The sequence below is a fragment of the Ursus maritimus genome, unplaced genomic scaffold (genome assembly GCF_017311325.1).
Source record: "Ursus maritimus isolate PB19 unplaced genomic scaffold, ASM1731132v1 scaffold_32, whole genome shotgun sequence".
In the NCBI taxonomy this organism is placed as follows: domain Eukaryota; kingdom Metazoa; phylum Chordata; class Mammalia; order Carnivora; family Ursidae; genus Ursus; species Ursus maritimus.
Genome location: NW_024425786.1, coordinates 24,409,523 through 24,428,289, shown reverse-complemented (window position 1 = coordinate 24,428,289; position 18,767 = coordinate 24,409,523). Strand labels below are relative to the sequence as shown.

At 57.9% G+C, this 18,767-nt stretch overlaps 2 protein-coding genes across 2 annotated transcripts in view; one reads left to right on the top strand and one right to left on the bottom strand.

The window, feature by feature from the left end:
• Nucleotides 1-968, top strand: part of YARS1 (tyrosyl-tRNA synthetase 1) — a 27,238-nt gene extending 26,270 nt beyond the window's left edge. The window contains 1 exon segment of the mRNA XM_040619205.1: nucleotides 130-968. Coding sequence (XP_040475139.1) covers nucleotides 130-240 — 111 coding nt within the window. The 3' untranslated portion in view covers nucleotides 241-968.
• A 455-nt stretch (nucleotides 969-1,423) lies between these two features.
• The window catches only part of KIAA1522 (KIAA1522 ortholog), a 27,798-nt gene continuing 10,454 nt past the window's right edge, over nucleotides 1,424-18,767 (bottom strand). The window contains exons 2-6 of the mRNA XM_040619194.1: nucleotides 7,980-8,150; nucleotides 7,845-7,900; nucleotides 7,431-7,554; nucleotides 4,063-6,834; nucleotides 1,424-3,639 (exon numbers count right to left, since the gene is read on the bottom strand). Of these exons, the coding sequence (XP_040475128.1) occupies nucleotides 3,617-3,639; nucleotides 4,063-6,834; nucleotides 7,431-7,554; nucleotides 7,845-7,900; nucleotides 7,980-8,150 (3,146 nt within the window). The 3' untranslated portion in view covers nucleotides 1,424-3,616. The remainder of the gene's footprint in view (nucleotides 3,640-4,062; nucleotides 6,835-7,430; nucleotides 7,555-7,844; nucleotides 7,901-7,979; nucleotides 8,151-18,767) is intronic.

Below are 18,767 nucleotides of genomic sequence, written 5' to 3'. Positions count from 1 at the left end.
AGCTGGCTTGTGGGGAGTGGAGAGAGAGGCACTCGAGGCCCCAGGGACGGGCTGTCTGTGCTGTCCGTGCTGCCGGAGCGTGAGCGCCTGCTCTCGCCGCCACATTCCCGGCTTGTTTCTTTTGTGCAGGCTGACTTTAAAACCTCTGAGGATTGCATCGCACAGTGGAAGCAAACCAACTTCATGACCAAGCTGGGGTGCATCTCCTGTAAATCGCTGAAAGGGGGAAACATCAGCTAGCTACCCCGGCATCCTGCTCCCTTCTTCTGTCCCCGAGTCATCTCCTGTCTCAGTGTGCTCCGTCCTTCACCCATTTACCCATCTGCCAGGACGCCGAGGCAGGAAGTTGGGGACTTTATTAGGTGTGGAATTCAGTAAGCGGCAGTTCAGCCTCCCCCAGAATCCAGAACCATCCCGTCTGGGCTGCTGGGCTGCTGTGGTCAGCCGCTGACCCCCCGGGTAGTAATGAGGGCGGGGCAGCAGCAGGGAGTCCAGCTCTACCTTCTTCCCCTGGCAGCTGACTGGAGAAATCTGGTTTCAATATAACTCCTAGAAAAGGTTTATGCCACAGTCTTTCTAATTGGAAAAATATCGGTTCTTTTCCTAGAGTTCTTCCAGCAGCTGTGCCTGGGGTCTGGGATCTGGTGCCTGAACTGGGCTAATTACAGCCTTTCCCCAGCAGGAAATTGTGGGATTCGAAAAGGAAAGGGAGGGGAAAAAGAGAACCTAGTGGTCTACCAAGTGGTGGGCAGTTCTCCCCAGTGCCTGCCAACCGTGAGGCCCGGCCCCGGGGCTCCTGCCATTTCTTTCCCTTGATCCTGCTGGGCTGGGACATTCCCTAAAGCAGCGGTGTGTTGATATCAGAAGGCAGCAGATGGCACAGCCTGAATCTTTCTTCAGAGAGAGTGGGATACCTAAGTCAGAATCACTGTTGCTGTCATGAATTCGAATAAACTGTCTGAACAAGAGTGTCTGGATGGGCCTGTCTATGAGCTGGACCATCTCAGGAGGGAGGAACACAAGTGTGGAGCAGCTGCTGGGCCCCTCACCCAGCCTAGGCTGCTTGTATCCTGGACTTTTGACCCTGTAAGGGGGGGGGGGTGTGAACTGAATGGATCACAGACTCTTTGACTTTTCCTTTGGCGATAAAAGCAGAAGAGACTGGGGGCACCTGGGTGGCTCAGTGGGTTGAGCACCAGACTTCACTTCGGCTCAGGTCATGATCTCAGGGTTGTAAGATCAAACCCTGTGTCAGGCCCCGCCCTGGGTGTGGAGCCTGCTTAAGATTCTCACTTAAAAAAAACAAACAGAGGAGGCCCACTTTGGAGTCCAGTGCTTACAGCAGAAAGAACATTTTCCCTCCTAATAGTGGGCCCACACCCAGACCCTGTCCCTCTCCCGTTAAGAAGCAGCAAACCATAGCCAAGTTTTAATCATTTAATTAACACCTTCGAATGAAACACTCACAGAGCTTTTTCATGTGTCTCACTCAGGCTTCAGGGCAGAGGGAATGGATTGTTTGTATAGACATATCAAAGACTCAAAAATTTAAAGAAATATATATATACTTCTCTCTCTAACATTTTTATGGAAATTAAAAATCAGAGGCTTTTGGTCTCCATCTGCATTAGGTCGCGCTCATGTACCCCAGAGGACAAAGAGGGGTTGCCTCTTCCAGATCCTCCCTTCTCCTTTGTACTCTGTCCCACCCAGTGGGGAAACAAGCTCAGAAGATTCTAGCCGAGGATAAGGAGCTCAAGTAACATTGACAAGGGAGGGGAAAGGGGGGAGGGCAAGAAACACAGAAGCTGGGCTCCCTCCCACCTCCAGCAAGTCCAGGGCTGCCGCCAGGGCCTGGTCTCCCGGAGGCTTTGGCCTGGTCTTGGTTCCCAGGGGGCTGGGTCAGGAGCTCTGAGCGGAGCAGCGCATACTGACGCATACTGACTCTCCTCTTCCCCCAGCTCGCTGGGCAAGTGCAACAGGTACCCAGCAGCTGCTCCCCCTCGCCCACGGGGCAAGGAAACGACCTTGGTTTACAGCTACAGGGAGAAGACAGTAGTGAGGGAGGGCCAGAGGATGCTGGGCTCTCGTACCACATCCCCTATATTCCCAGCTCTTGTTCTGGGAGGGCTTCAGTCTCTCCAGAGAAGCAGCTAAAAGTGAGCCTCCCTGCCAGGCTCAAGCCCAGGTCACTGTTGAGGAAAGAGGACCAGGACAGAAGGGGTGGCCCGGGTGGGAGCCACACTACTACGGAGGGAGGCGCCGGGGCCAGTGGGGAAGCCGGCTTACCTAGAGGGCACAGGCCGAAAATATGTCGTTAAAATTCCTAGAGAAGAGATCAGTAGCAGAGGCTGGCAGCTAGGGGGCAATCACTCAGCCTGCACCCTAGGAGCACGGAACCCCCTTCATTAACTAGGGAAGAGTCTGGAATAGAATGCACCTTTGGCTCCCCATCCTTGTCACTCAGCGTCAGCTCCCCCCCAGTGAGACCACCTGTGCTGAAAGGCAGCTGCAGAAAGAACATGCACCGAGGAAAGAGAAAGATCACAGAACGGATGTGTAGGGCCAGGTCTGGGCCCACTGCCCAAACAAGCGCTCCCCTGGCCAGACCCCTCCACCCCCCTCCTCAGGACTTCCTGCCCCGCTGAAAGGGACACAGCTTTGCCACAGCCCACGGGCTCCTGCCTCCAAAGTGTTGCGCCTGCCCAAGTGAAACAAGGGGCGGATGCCTGGCATCACCAAGAGCCCGCTGAGACGTCTCCCAATTCTGTTCTCCCACTCTCTGAAGACAGAGGGCCTGTGGACTGCCCCTCTGGTTCTTCTCCCCCACCCTCACCCCCACTTGGGCCCAGGCAGTCTCCCACTTCTTGTCCCCTGCATGGAGCACCTGGCAGAACTGCAAGGCAAGGAGGGTGGTTGGTGGTAAGTTGAGGCACAAGAGGGCTAACCCCTGCTGCACCTTTTGTGCTTTGGAATTCCACAGCCCCGCTCCTGCCTCCAGCCTGGAGAAGCCTGTGGGAATACAATGACTCGCGCACCTCCAAGAACTAAGAAATGGGCAAACTGGATCGGAGGGAGGGGACAGACTGGTCCCAGCTATGGGCTGGCTACCGGGGACTGATGCTGCTGCCATGTAAACAGGCCCTTGGAAAGCGGCTTCGTGGGCCCTGGAGGATGGACATGCAGCCACTTTTCAAAAGTGCTTTGATTCTGGACTACAGTATGTGCATGATTTGGACATGGGGGGGAAAAAGGAAAGAAACTCAAGTGAGGTGCTCTGCTCCCAACTGTGTGGCCTCGTGGCCAGCAGGGGGCGCAGCCACCCGCTCCCACCAGCTACCTCCTTCAAGATGAGGCTAAGGCCAAGACAAGCAGCAGCTGCCAGAGGGGAATCAATCCATGGCAGGGGGGTGCGGGGAGGGGGCATGAGCTGGATGACTTGGAGGACAGGATCAACACCAGGCTTGCATAAATATCGAAGGCTGTGAAGGTTAAGGCCGCAGGCATCCTCTCTACTAGGTTAAGTGTCTGCCGTATCCTCTCGTCCTTGGAGCTGCTCAGGTCCCTGAGATTGTATTCCTGGGATGGGTCAGCAGTGCCAGCGAGGTGCTGGTGGTCAGACCAGCTCTTTCTGTGGGTCTGCAGGGGGGGAAAAGGAAGGGACACTCAGCAAGGGGCTTCCCAGCTCAGTTCCGGATGGCCCCCAGGCACATCCTCTCCCCCTCAATTGACCAGCACCAGCCAGATAGATGCTTTACAAACAATAGCCCTGGCTCACTAATGCAGGCACCCGGCCTGCCCTTTAACGTGAGGACTGAAGGCCAGGATGAGCACAGAAAATGGCAGAGCTGAGTTCGAACTCAGTAGGTCTGACTTCAAAGCCCCACACACCAGGCTCCTTCACTAGCTTATCGAGGGTGACAGCTCGCCCTTCCCAAGCAGCCTGAGACCAGAAAAATCTGAAAGATCCGGTCACACATCCCTAGGAGTGGGACTTCAGGCACCTCTTTCCCATCACCAGTGATGGGAACCCACCCCCCACACACACACTGTCCACTGTACCTGAGCCAGGTGGGCCCAGCTTCTGCTCCTCCGAGCCCACCAGCTGCACGACACTTCCGTTCTCCGCCAGCTCCCCCTTAGTCCTGTCCTCGGCATGAAGGAGCCCGTTGGTGGGAGGAGCAGGAAGGGACTCAGCCCGAGGAAAGGTGGGGGAGGGGGAGGGTGGGACCCCCACAGAGGGCTTGCGGGCCACCGGTGGGGGAGCTTTAGGTGGCTTCTTTGGGGCCTGGGATGGCCGCTGCTCCGAGATGGTCCGAAGTTCAGCCACCAGATTCCGCTGGAGGTCAGCCTGGGCCTCAGGGGACACCGGCCGCTCCAGCTGCAGCTTCTTGGTGCCCTTGGAGAAGATGAAGCTGGCCATAGAGGCAGGGGACTGGGGAGACCGTGGCTCGGCCTCCGGTGGTCCATTGGGCTGGGCGCTCCCAGGGTCCTTGCCGGCAGCCAGACTGGAGGCTTTGAGTCGGACGGCGGCATGGAGCCCTGAGGAGGTGGCAGGTGCCGGGCTGGCCCGCCCTGACAGCGCCCTTCGCAGCGGCTTCTGGGGGGCCGACGGCCCGGTCGCCGGGCTCGCAGCTACCGCAGGGGTGCCCACAGAGCGCAGCCGCACCATCTGCAGGAGCGAGGGGGTGACCAGGGGCGCACCAGCGTCCTCCCTGGGAGCCGCACTGCCTTTGCTGCAGCCCACCGGCTCCTTCCGAGGGACCTTGGCCAGAAGCCCTGGGCCAGAACCAGCAGGAGGTGGGGCTGGTGGGGCTGGAGGCGGCTCTGGGGAACCGAGCAGCTGGCTCTGGGAAGAGACCGCAACCGAGGATGAAGCAGCCAGGGATCTGACAGGCTCTGGGGAGTCGGAAGGGCCTGCAGGCTCAGGGCCAGCCAAGGAGAAAAAGGCCTCCTCGGGTGGGGGGAAGTCAGCCATGGACAGGTCCTGTTCCTCGGGTGCAGGAGGCGGGGGTGGGGGCCAGTTGGGGTCTTGGAGGGGCTCCTCAGCAGTCTCTGGGGCAGACGGGGCCTCAACCACCTCTGGCTTCTTAGTGGGTGGGGGAGGAGGATGATAAGATGGGGGCGGGGACGGTGGGGGTGACTTGTCTTTGGAGGCAATGGGAGACTCCTGTGGTGGGACGAGGGATGTCTGCAGAGTTGGCCAAGGCTCAGGACTCATATCAGTGGTAGAGACGGGCCCAGGGACCACGGCAGGAGTAACCGGAGCAGGGGCAGCTTGGTTAGGACTCTTGGACTTGGAAGGGGGTGGGGAGAAGGGGGCAGGCACCTTGGGGTGAGGAGGTATGGCAAACCTGTCACCCATGGTGGTTGACATCTGTGTACCAGAACGGTCTGAGGGGGCTGGGTCAGAGGATGAGGAGCACAGAGACGTGAGGGAGGAGGAGACAGAGGCCCCAGGAGAGCGAAGGGAAGTGACACGCTCTGGTTTAGGGGGTTGGGCCCTGCCCGGGGAAGGAGGGGCCCCGGTGAGACCCTTGGGAGGGAGGGTAGGGGTACCACTTTGGCTCGAGTACCCACTGGAGGGTGAGAGCGTCCGTTCTGGGGAGCGTGGGGGACGCCGGGAGCCCCCTGGAGACAAGCCAGGCACCCAGGTGCCCGCTGAGTGGGAGGGACAGGGGGCCGCCCCCATCCCTTCTGACCCACCAGTGGTGGGCGGCCGGGGCAGCTGCGGCTGCTGCTTCCGCTCAGGCTTGGGCGGCAACCCCAAGGGCCCATCGGGGGCCGCCGAGCCCCGCTGATGCAGGGAGTAGGTCCGGCGGGGAGGTGGGGGGGGCCGCTTCAGCTTACGCAGGGACACACTCCGGCCGGACAACTGCCCACTGCTCCGGATGCTGACGGTGTCTGAGGCCTCGGCTGTGCTGCCTCCGCTGGGAGAGCCCCTCCCGCTGCCCCCCTGGGGAGGGGGTGCCACACTACTGCTAGCCACAGAGCCCTCGGGCGGGCCCTCAGAGCCGCCCTTCGAGGAGAGGGTGGAGCCATCAGACACAATGGTCTCCGAGGACTGAGAGTGGCTCCAGGTGTCACTGGAGGAGGAAGGGTGGCGGCTGCGGGGCCGTGGGCTGGAGGCCGAGGAGAAGCGGCCCAGCGAGCGCACAGAGGCCGGGCTGGCCGACAGCAGGCTGCAGCGGCTCAGCGTGCGCAGGCTGCAGCGGCCCAGCGCCACCACATCCACGGTGGGTGGCAGGACAGCGTGCGGGATCAGTTTCGACAAGTAGGTGGCCTGGGGCGAGATGGACATGGCTGGGCTCAGGGGCTCTGGAGGCCCGGCCCCTCCTGTCAGTCCGGGCACCGCGAGGGACATGGGCCGGGTCACCGGCGGGGGCCGGGCCCCCGTGGACCGACCGACGAGGGTGTCATCCCGGTAGATACGGTCAATGTGGCGCTGCAGCATGGCCTCCGCCTCAGCCCCAGCCTCGGCCTGTGCCTCCAGCGCCTGCAGGGACACCCGGGCGCCGGTCCCCGAGGCCGGGCCCGCGGGACGGCCATCCACCGTGGGGATGCGTACTGCATCCCGAGGACCAGGAGGCCGAGGGGTACCTGGTGCCTCACGCTCATGCCGCAGGCCTGCGAGGGACAGGGAGGACGTGGGAGTCAGCAGAGGGTGCGGCCAGAGCTCCCCACCCCCCCACCGCTGCCTCCCATCCCGGGGCTCACCGAGCTCCTTCTGCACGTGCTGCGGCAGTCCCAGCACCGTGCTCCGCCTCTCCCGGCGCCGCCGCCCCGACTTCCCAGATGATTTGGAAAATGAGTCATGGGGTCGGAAGGTAGAACCTGGGGGCCAGTCCAGGGGAGAGAAACCATTAGAGCAGGTCTCAGGGCACATTTTGCAGAGAGCACTGCTTTCGTAGAATAACTAATAAGAGCGCTGCAAAAAAAAAAATTTCCATAATCAGGTAGGCGTGGGCAAAGCTAGGTTAAACAAAGCTAAACACTTCTTTTCCGTACAACTTCTGGAAGGCTTCACTAGGCCGAGGATAATTTCCATTTAATGAACAATTATTATGTGTTAGTCAGCATGCTAAACGCTTGGCATTCATTCCGATAATGTAAGTACTCTTATCCTCGTTTTTATAGAACATCAAACGGAAGACTGGAGTGGCTGAGGGTTGGCCCAAGGTCACACAGCTGGGAAGTAGCAACGCCAGGCCCAAAACCAGGTTTCCTGACTCCTAAGGTCCTGCTTTGCGGTGCGTGGGCACGAGTCTCCAAGAAGACACAGGATACTGTGTTTCCTGAATTCACTAACTCACAGAGCCTTGGGAGGTGCTAGATTAGGAGGAAAAGGGGAAAGCTACAGGGGCTGGGACCCCAGATCGTGCCCACCGCCCCTCCGCCCCGTCCAAGAACCCAGGCTGGTGAGCAGACACCTTTGCGCTGGATCATCTCTGAGCGGATGGAGAGCGCGTCCTCTGCTGTGGAGCTCTCAGCCGTGTAGGACGTGGTCTGGCTGCAGAAGGAGATGCTATCCTCGTCCGGCCCCATCCGGGAAGACTGTTGGGGGAAGAAGGAGATGAGGCCCTGGCCTCAGACCACCCCAGAAGCCTATGGGGGCCTCTTGCTGTTGCCTCTTCAGGGCCCCCCCTTGGAGCTTTGGACTCTGATTCTCCCTGGCTTCACCTAGCACTGAGCAGACATCAGCTGGACTGGCCCTTAGGGGTCATCGAGTCGACCCCTTTGCAATACAAGGATACTGAGATCCAGAAGCGTGCAAAGACCTACTTGCCAGAGATTAAGCAGGGAGGGAAAAGCAGGGTCAGGACCGGGTTGGGGACAGGGCTCACCTGGATGCTCTGGGTGTCTCCATGGTCCCAGCCACCCTTATTCAGTTTCTGTTTTTCTGGAAGACACCAGAAAGGTACATTGGGCTAAGCCCCTGACCTTGGGAGCCAAGAGTAGTCCTGGAGGGGAGAAGGTACCTTGGTGCTGTAGGGAACGGAGACCCTCCTGGGCCTGTGTGTGCAGCTCTTCCAGGTGAGGCGGCCGCCCGCTGGGGAAGAAGACATTGTCCTGGTGCTCATCCACTAGAGACCCTGGCCCCTGGCCAGGCCCCACACTCAGACGTTTGTCGCTCTCAGCCTTGGCAGAGCCTAGGGGAACAGAGGAGGAAGAGAAGTGAGGCCTGAGGGCATCTGGGTCCTGGGGATGCACGGGCCCCACAACAACAGCACCCGCCGTCCCAAGACTGCACACAGGCCCTGGACGCACATGCAATGCCCACTTCCAGCAATCTGTACACACAACTCACAGGTCTGAGTTACACACTCAATACGTACAGCCCCCACGTACGTGTACGACCTGCACCCAAGCGTGCTTGTATCTGAGTACCCACACCGCACAAAGGGCACCATACAGGGCACCATACCCAGGGCACACAAGCCCCCCACACAGGCGGACGACACCCACAGGCTTCAGGCTCTACACAAACGAACAGCACCCAAGTATAAACACGTCGGCGACCAACATCAAACACAGGGGCCCCAGAGAACACGCCCAGCCCCCACATATATACACAACATCCACAGTCCCCATTTCCGTACATATACAAACAGAACCCAAATATACACACAACTGTGTGTCCACACGTCACTCAGGGCCCAACACAAAGTACCCCAATATACACATAGCCCATAGCGAATACATTTCTCGTGTCTCCACACCCCAAGCTCCACTTTACGGAAAACCAACCACCCCTTTCACACACCCCCTTGGCCCAGGCGCAGGAAGACACCGTGTGGGACACTAGGAAGGGCTGTGGGCTAGCAGGGGTCCTAACCAGAATTCCCGGAAGTCCTGGGAGGAGGGACAAACCAGGGACGTGGCCTCTGTGTCCCCTACTCACCCATGTGGCTGTCCCTTAATGGAAGGATGGCCAGGGGAGGGGAGAAGGCGGCCCCGGGGCCCTCCACCCCCAGACAAGGCAGCCCCAGCCTCTCTTGGGAGAACAGTCCCAGGCATCCCCCTCTCGTGGAGGCCCCAGCCCCTGGTGCAGGGGAGCCAGGGATCCATTACAAAGGATCCTGTTACAGGCCCCGCCCATGGGGAAGCTGGTCATCTAATCCTGGGAATGAGGGGCTGTGTCAGCACTTTGCAGCCCCAGCCCCCCTTTAAATGGAACCCACAACATAAGCAAAAGCACTGGGAGGATCATGTGACCTTGGCAGCACCTTGTAGAGGGGCAGGAACAAAACAGGCCCTTTAAAGGGCCACACCCCATGATCAGGGTCTTCAGCTCGGACACCTGCCCATTCCTCCTTCCTCAGCCCATTCTTCAACAGCCAGCTCCTGCCCAGGGAACCTGCAGCAACCTTACAAGGTCAGAGCTCCTAGGTCTCCGGACAACCCAACCCACTGAGCAATCCCTGAATCTTACAAGTTGGGGAAACAGGATCAAAAAGGAAAGGCCTTGCCTAAGGCCATCCAGCAAATCAGAGTCAGCCCAAGGACTAGGACTAAACTCCAGGTTCCCAGAGGGGACTCCAGGCTCACTCAAACTGAGGACCCTCTGCCCGCCCCCCAAAAAAACTCCAATAAACTCTGGCCCCCATGTCTTAATCCAGGTCTGAAAGTCCAGTTCCTAGAAGCTGAAAGCCGGCAGGGACCCCCTCCCTCCAAAACTTCTCCACCCACCAGCCCTCCACCTCTAAGCAGCATTTCCATGATCGGGCTCCAAATTCCAGGGGCACTACTTTCCTCTCTACTCTGCTCCCCACATCCCATCCTCCCACACACACTGACTGACCTGGGGGTCAGCTGGGTGCTGTGCCTCTCAGAACTGAGGTATTAGGATGCACCCAGTACAGTGTGGGTACCCCTGGAGGGAGCAGTCTCTCCCAAGGGCTGCAGGCTTCAAGGTCAGAGACACCTGGATCCATCCTCCCAAAACCAGCCAAGCAGGGCCCAGACAAAGGCAGCGGGAAAGCCGCTGGACAAAGGCACAGTGGAGGACGGGGCAGTCTGGCCTCATTACTGCTCCCCATCCCCCACCCCTCACCCTTCCTCGGCCTTGATCCCCCTTTTTACAGAAGGGCCTAGCAAATGGAGGTGTAGGGGTCCCTCCTCTCCCCCTCCCCAGCCACACCCACTCACCCTTCTTTTTAAAGAGCCCAAGGAGCACCGGGAGGCGGCGGCCCAGGAACACCACCATGACTGCGGGCGCCACTAGGGCCCTTCCCTATTCCGACCTCTCCGGAACGCCGGGCACCGCCTTCACCATAACCCAGCACCGAGTGGCGCGAGTCGCCCGCCCAGCTGCAGAGCCGGCTCCAGGCAGGGGAGGGGGAGGGGCTGCTCTCCAGGTCCTCCTCCCACCTGCGCCGCTGATCCCGCCCACCCACCAACCCCGCCCCTCAAGTGGAGCGCAGAGGCAGGAACCATCCCAGATTCTGACCGGGGAAACTGAGGACGGGAGTCTGCGGATGTTTGGCTCTGGTGGAGAGTATGACTAGCAGGGCTGAAGATACTCAGTCCCGGGGGGCAGACGACGAACCCATCCCCAAGTCCTTTTCTAAACAGTCAGGAGCCAAAGCCATGGCAGGGGTCCCAACGGCCAGATGGTGGGTGGAAGAGCCACTAGACTACACCTGGCACGATGCCCATCCCCAAGTCCTCCTGGCCGGTGAGGGTCACTCCCTGGAGAAGGAACTCAGAGGTGAAACAGCCTGGCAGAAGCCCAGAACTGCCTGTGATGGCAAGGCCACTGGCAAAGGGAGGGGTGGGAGCCAGCCCAGGACACAGGGACACTGAGAAGCCAGGGAGATGTCCAGAGCAGAAACACAGTGGCTGCTGGGAACAACTGCTTGTCTGTATGTTCAGACCCATGCTTTCCAAAGAACCTTCTTCCCACTTTGCTCATGTGGGCAGCAGCCCAGAGAAGCACTGTGAACTCTCCAAGGTCACACAGCAGAGGCAGGCTTCATCGTATATCCCCTGCTCCTCCAGCCCAGGACCCTTCCCACTGGCCCCACTCTGTGACCTGGTGACTGTTGGGTCACCCGGCAGAGAGAACAGAATTAGCCAAAAAAAACCCAATCACAGGTAAGCGCAGTAAAAATGAGGGGTAGGCGGAGGTCCCTGGAGGGAAGTCGGCTCCAAGTTCAAATTCAGCTCCGTCACACACAAGTCATGACTTCATATGGAAACAAGACCAACAAACTCCTCCTTATAAGACTGCTGTACCATTCGTTCCATCAGAAAGTATTTATTAAGGTAGTAGCGGGGGCTATCACGAAGGGAGGGGAACTTCAGGTTGCTCACCCTAGCACCTAAATCAGTGCCTGTCATACTGTGAGTTCAATAAACGTTTGACAAATACATCAAGGAGGTAGCCTAACAATACAATTTTAGATCAGTGAAGACTGAGGAGCTATGATGGGGAAGGGGGTTCCTCTAGGGAGCAGGAAGGAAAGTCTAAGGAAAGGCCATGGGAACCGAGACCTGCACGAGGCGAAGGAAGCCAGCCGGCCAGGGCAAGTGCTCGGCACACAGCCTTCTGGACAGAGACAGCAGCAAGTGTAAAGGCCTCGAGGCAGGAGTGGGCGGGGGGAGGTGTCTCAGAACAGAAAACGGAGGCCAGTGGGGTGGAAATATGGTGAGCAAGGGAGAAAAGGGCAGAAGCCTGGTCGGGTGGGGCCCCAAAGGTCAGCATGGAAGGTTAATCTGGGTAATGACAGTGCTAAGAGATCCCCTTGGGCAACTCCAGCAAGAGTAGCTGAGGCTGTGGAAGAGAAAGTCTGCGAAGCGCTGTCCCCAAACTGCCCAAACTGCCCTGGGGACACCGCTGTCTCACAGCACCTTTCTCCCTGAGTCGCTAAGAATTCACAGGGGCTCCCAGGCCGCAAACAAGCCCCCTCCCCATGTGTACAACGTCTGTGCAGCCGGTAGTAGTGAATCCACAAATCACTGAAATCTGAACAACAATCCCAAGAAGGAGGCACTTTTATCCCCATTTGACAGATGAGGACATAGAGGCCAGAAAGGGCGACTGGGAAGGGCAAGGTGGCATTTGCCCTCAGGACGACGTGAACCCAAAAGCTGTGCTGTCTTGTGTGTGAGCTACAAACCTGATCTCCCCTCCGAAGGGCTGAGGGACCCTATCATCCCCAGAAGTCGAGGTTTCTTGGCCACATCTTCCCCTTGTCCCTCTCTTAGGTCAGACCCATCCACCCCGAAGAGCAGTAGCCCCCCACTTGCAGGGTGATTAACGCCAGGGGTTGGGGGAAGGCAAACCGTCTGTGCCCTCAGGAGTCTTACAACAACAGCCCTTCGAGGCAAGGTCTCAAACATACTCTCCCGGAACTGATCCTGGACCTGTGAGGCTCGGAGAGCTAGGTGACTTCCCAAGCTCTGGCTGGCTCCAACACAGAAGGCTTTAACCACGCAGGACACAGTCATCCTCAGCTTCCCCCTAACCGTGAACTCAGGGCTGAGCTCCACTCATGGCGTGGGGGAACATCAGCTCAAGGTCCCAGGCCCCAGCTGGCAGTCAGGGCCACAGCTGCAAATTCCCAGAGGACCCAAGGCTCTCACGTCTGATAACATCTGGTTGCTCCAGCAACACCCCCACACACACACCCACAGCTTGGCCAGAGCGTGCGGTCTCTCTGAGCCACCCAAGGCTCAGATCCACACACCTGTGACGTGCTTAGGGAGGGGCTCCGCGACCTGCGTCTCAGGGCGAGGGCAGGCTCCTCACAAAGAAACTGGGGCCCAGAGAGTGGAAGGACCTCGCCCAAGGCCACATTTAGAGTCCTTGTTCCAGGACCTTCTGCCCTGGCACAGTCTGGAGGTGCAGCCTGGGGCTGAAGCTCACCACCAGCCTCCGCCTCCCCTCCTCCCCCACCTGCCTGAGGAAGGAAGCTTCCTGGATCAGAGAAGACACCTTGCTCTTGGCCACACCCCTCCCATGAAGGGCACACCGGAGAGCACACAGGCCCAGTTCGGGAGCTCAGATCCAGTCCACCAGCAGAGGTTCAGTGTGCAAGGCCCTCCTAAATGTCCCACTGCCACCGCCCCCCCAGGTGTGTGCTCTCAGGACCACATCCACAAAGCACACCTAGGCCACCCTAATCCAGGTCCTCCTCATACACGAGCAGGCCTGCAGACTCACGCGGGGCCCAGCCAGGTGGCTGTGTGTACACAAAGGCCGGTGCATGCACCCACCACTCTGGGGCTTTCCTGAGCCTGGGGACAGGGAGGAAAGGGGGAGGGAGCCCCCAGCCCCCAAGGCCAAGTGCACCTTTGTGCGCACGCGTACACACTGTCTTGGCAACATCCTCCACGGGGTGAGGCCTCAACCTGCCCCATTCCAGAGCAAGGGGCGGGGGCGGGGGCGCGCCCACAGCCAGGCAGGCCTGACTCAGGGAAGAGGAATGAGGGGGGAGGGCACAGCTGCCCAGGTGGCCTTGCTCAGGAGCTGGAACCCTCCGGGCCTGGGCCTGACCCCGCTCCCCCACCCCCATATTTGACCGCAGGCCAGCCCAGGAGCCAGGATTCAGAGTGTTCAGAGGTCCTAAAGTCTCAACCCCTCTGTCATGGTAAACAAACCAGGCCCTTCCGATAGGAGCAGACCCAGAACACATGGAGATTTTATTTTCTTAGAGATAAGACAAAGGGACATGAACACCACAAAAACCTTCAGGGGAAGGTTTCTCTTTCTCTTCTGTCTCATGGAACACCTGACAAGACACCTAAAAGCCATGTAAGACTTCCCCTTTTTACAAATGCATACAGGGAGGCTCCAGGGAAAGTGACTTGCTCAAGGTCACCCAACCAGGAAGTGACAGAACCCACAGTCAAACTTGGGTCTGCATCCAATGTTTATCATGGTCTTAAGTCTGAGGAAGTTTACGGGATCGGGGGGCTGCAACCTCAATTCCTGCCCAAAGAGGGGGAGTTCTACACCCCACCTCTACGAAGGGAAATCCCCGTCCCTCCTTCCATCAGTGGGAAGCTCCACCCTAGAGCAGAGCTGCAGAGCTGACGGGCCGGTTCTAAGGTAAATATGGGGGGGCAGGGAGTGCCCCTGACAAGGAAAGGAGGATCCCAGGCCTTGGGCGCCTGGGGGAACCAGCAGCAGTGCAGGGAGGAATTAACTACGATAATGTTAACAAATGTCATAACGAGTTTCCGGGTCAGTATCTGCTCCTGACAATGACCTAATAATCTCTTTCGGCCAGGGCGCAAGTCTGAATTTTCAAGAGCCCTTTCCTTTGTTCCTTCAAGGCACGATTATCCCTATTTTACAGATGGCGGGAGAGGCAGCCACAATGAAGTCCAGAGAGGAAAGGCCTGGGAGTCAGGAGTCTGGATTAGAGAGGCCTCGGACAAATGAATCAGCCTCTCTGGGCCTCAGTTCCCTCTGTAAAGTAGGACTCACCCCCCCTTACGGAGTGCCTGGGGAAGCCAAAGCCACACAGCCAAGTGCAAACACAAAGTGTTATGCTCAGAGCCTCTGCGTCTCCAAGGTAGAGGGATGGGTAAAGGTCCCTCTCAGGCCCCTCTGCCTCTCCACGCACAACACGATAATAAACTCGCGTTTATCGAGTGCCAACGAACTGAGACTCATGTGGTCTCACTAAGTCCCGCTCGCCATACAGAGGCACTCCCTCAGGGTCAGTGACTCACCTAAGGTCACACAGCCAGTAACTGGCAGAGTCAGGGTGTGCGAGCGCAGCTCTGACTGGCTGCAGAACCCTGTTCTTCCCATGCCACCAGAGGCCTCCTCACCCACCCACTTCCGGAGCTCTCTTCAAATCCCAAGTGGCATTAAGGACCATTATTAAGATAAGGTCTGATAAGGGACACTGAACAAGAGCTCCCTATCAGCTCGTCAGTGACCTAGCCCTAACCCTTCCGTTTGGGAAGGAAGAGAATTTCAGGGCCAGACCAGAGACCCCACAGCCCGGGGAGTCGGGAGCCTCAGGTCTGAGCTCTCCCTGCCCCTCAACTGCAGCACGATGCTGAGCCAGGCCGTGCCCTTTTCCGAGCCTCAGTGTCTTCATCTGTGAGATGGGAGGGCTGGCGAGCCGATCTCTAAAGATCCCTCAGAATGTAGGGCTCTGTCCCTAGGAGGGTAGTGGTCCCCCACTTTGGGTCAGGGCCTGGGGCAGCAAAGAGGTTCACCTTATCTCAGATCCCTCAGACCAGAGAGGGCCAGTCCAGCCCCTTGTCTGGAAGCCCAGGGTTTCCACAACCAAGTTCAGACATACAGTTGGTCACAAGTCTCCTCCACTTTCCTGGAGGAGACTTGGCTCCATCCCCAGCCCTCACCTCACCACCTCTCCCCTGGATTACTGCTCTCTGGAGCTTCCACTCTCACCACTCCTCCATGAAAGTGGAGGAGACAGGGAGACACTCGGGTTGGGGGAGATAAGAGGAGGGGTACTTTTCCCAGCTTTGGGACCTACCAAAGGCCCCTGGCGCTCCAGGTACAGAGGCAGGGGGAGGGAAGAAAAGAATTCCAGGGGCGCCTGGGTGGCACAGTCGTTAAGTGTCTGCCTTCGGCTCAGGGCGTGATCCCGGCGTTCTGGGATCAAGCCCCACATCAGGCTCTTCTGCTAGGAGCCTGCTTCTTCCTCTCCCACTCCCCCTGCTTGTGTTCCCTCTCTCGCTGGCTGTCTCTGTCAAATAAATAAATAAAATCTTAAAAAAAAAAAAAAAGAATTCCAGGTGGTCTGACTCCACCAATAACTTAGTCGATTCCCTCAATTTCCTCGTCTGCAAGGGGGGCCATGGCAGGGGTGGGGTGGTGCAAGGGGGGCCATGGCGGGGGGCGGGGCGTGTATAAACCTGACAGTACAATGTCTGGGAAACAGAGGGTGGTATGGTGGGGGACGCTCCCTGGCTCCCAATTCACATTTTCCACCAATCCCCCAAACTGCCCAGGACCAGATGCCCAGTGGGCCTGGGGAGGGGTGGGTGGGGCTGGATTCCTGAGATCCGAGACCAAACGATCCCAGCAGGTTACAGTATCTTTCCAGCAGTGAGAAGGCCTCTCCCTGTCCCCCCACCCTTACCCTTCCCTTCCATCCAAGGGCACTGGTCCGATGGACCAATTGTTCCTTAAATCTCAGTTTTCCTTCCGTTTGCTACCTGCTCCCCCTCTGAGCCCTTGGGGGGCTTCAATGCTTCGTCCTCAACCCCTGCCCCTCTCCCACAGCGCTTCCTCCACTGTGCTCCCTACGGAGTCCAAACCCCCAGGACCTCAGGCTTTCTTTGCCCGGACGATCTGTAGGCCCCTCAATCGTAAGAAACCCATCTATTCCTGAACTGATTAAGGGGACAGGCTTTAGAATCTGACAGGCTGGGTTCTGAAGCTCGGTTCAGCTACCTCCTTGCTGAGTGGCCTCGGGCAAGTGACTTCACTTCTCTAAGCTCCAGCTTTCCCACCTGTAAAATGGGGGCAATAATGGCTTCTAGCTTGTAAGACTGTTGGGGGACGAATGGATCAACCAATGCAAAGGGTTTAGCATAGGCCCTTATTTTTAACTCTGAGTTATTATCTCTGTCACTGTCCCCCAGCCAAGCAGCCTCGAGCACAGAGCCTTCACAGCCCTCTCTGGCCCTTCTTCCCAACATCTGATTAATCCCAGGTCCTACCACTTCTGCCACCTCCTCTGCAGTGTCTCTGCAGCTGCCACTCCTCTCCACTCCCACCCTGTCCCCAGCCCTCACCTCACCACCTTTCCCCTGGATTACTGCTCTCTGGAGCTTCCACTCTCACCACTCCACCCCGCAACCTATCCTGCCTGCACCTGTCCTGGCTCTGGCGCCATCTTCCTAACACACCGCTTTCGTAGGCTCCTCCCTTGCTCAAACACCTTCACTGGCTCCCTATGGCCTATAGACTCCAGCTCTCTCTGCTTGCCTTGCATTCTTTCCCTCATCTTCTCCAGATGAATCAAATGGATAAGTACTCAAACCCCAGTCCCATACTTGGGCACGTGACAGCAGAGGCCCAGTCTGGAGAAGCCTTAGAATCCTCATCACAAGTAAGACTAAAGGGATTGAAGCTTGCATTCACAGTGGAACTCCTTCTCTTCCTAAGCAAAGAAAGAAGCCTCAACTACATTTCTCTCCAGGCTCCACTCTCAGGTTCAACTCTATGCCTGTGCTCACGACCATTTCCCCAGAGCTGAAGTGCATTCCTGGTCATCTCTCTCATTTAATCAATAATTCAGGACTCATTCCAACCCTGCAGTTACTTCAAAGAACAAATTAAGACCATCTCCCTAGTCTTCTAAAACGGACCCTCACCCAAAAGCCTTTTGAGTATTCCCCAGCCCCCACACTTACTTCTGTGTTGCCTTGACATTGCTTTCTGGTTTTTTAGGACCACCTTAAAGCCTGGTTAGTCCCTGAGTTGCAGCAGGAACTTAAGAGCACAAGGACTAGTGGGCAAGACTGTGAACACAGGCCTCTTCACCTCTCTCTCTCTCCCACCACAAATGGTCACAAGTCTGGACCCACAGTTGGTTCTCAGGAAACCATCAGATTAGAGTGACCACGGGAGAGCAGGCGGAGCCCCAGCCCCACCCCTCAGTGCAGAATCTAAGAGGAGAGACAGGTGGACACATCCAGGATTTCAGGATTGCTGGGACAGGGAGACTACTGGAAGGTCCTGGAGTCTCTCTCAATCCACCTCCTGAGGAATCCTCGGAGAGCCCACCAACACTTAATTAACCCTTTCCGGCTGTTACTTTGATTATCATGATTATTTTTCAAACCGCTACTGGCAAATGACCTTGGACAAGCCCATCTTCTCCAGATCTCAGGCTCTTTATCCACAAAATGGCTAGACAGAACTGTAAGGGTCCCAGAAGTCACTACGTCCCCCTAAATCCACCAACGGGCCCCTCTGTGGGAGCCAGGAGGTCCAGAGAAGTGAAAGCAATCTGCTCAAGGTCACCAGAGCCCAGACCAGAGCCACACTGAAAACCCAGACCCCCTAATTCCCAGCCCAGGTTCTTCTGTCACCCCCTGTGTGGAGGGATGAGATCATCAGGCTCATTTCAGAACCTCTAGGAATGTGGGCCACCCTAGGAAGACATGGGTGGATTCCCTCACCACAGAAGGAACCCCACCCCACCTTCTCCAGAATTCTTTCACTCCCAAAGACCAGAAAGAACACCTGCCTCTGTTGGGGACCCCCTATCTTCCTCAGGGGAAAGGGTAGATCTACCCCATGCCCCTACCCCATCTCTGGATTCGCCAGGTAAGGGAACTAGCCACCCTCCACAGCCCCTCCTCCAGCACCCCTTGGGGCTCTGGGGGATACCCTGAACTCTCGTACCTGCTGGAGAAAACCAGAAATCCCATTTCGCAGCCCTAAGGTTGGAGGCCTTTTCTCTATTCTCCCCCTCCACCCACCCCCCACTTGGTGGCAGGAATGTGACCCGCGGAGGGATCCCGCAGCACGCCCGGGAAGGGCTGCGTTCCAGCTCGGTGGCTGCACTGAAAGGGGGGACATGCGGCAGCGACCACGGGGACCGCGGGTGGGGGGAAGGGGGATGAGAGGCAGCGGCGACGCAGGTGGGGGCGGGGAGAGAGCCCAGAGAACCAGTCCGACTCCCGATCACGCCAGATGGAGGCGGCCCGGAGTCTCCAGCCCCTGGTTTCCTGCTTCTCCCCTGCACCTTTGTCTCCCCTCCCTCCTGCAAACTTTCAGCCTGTTGGGGGCTAACAAGTGTGAGTGTGTGTGTGTGTGT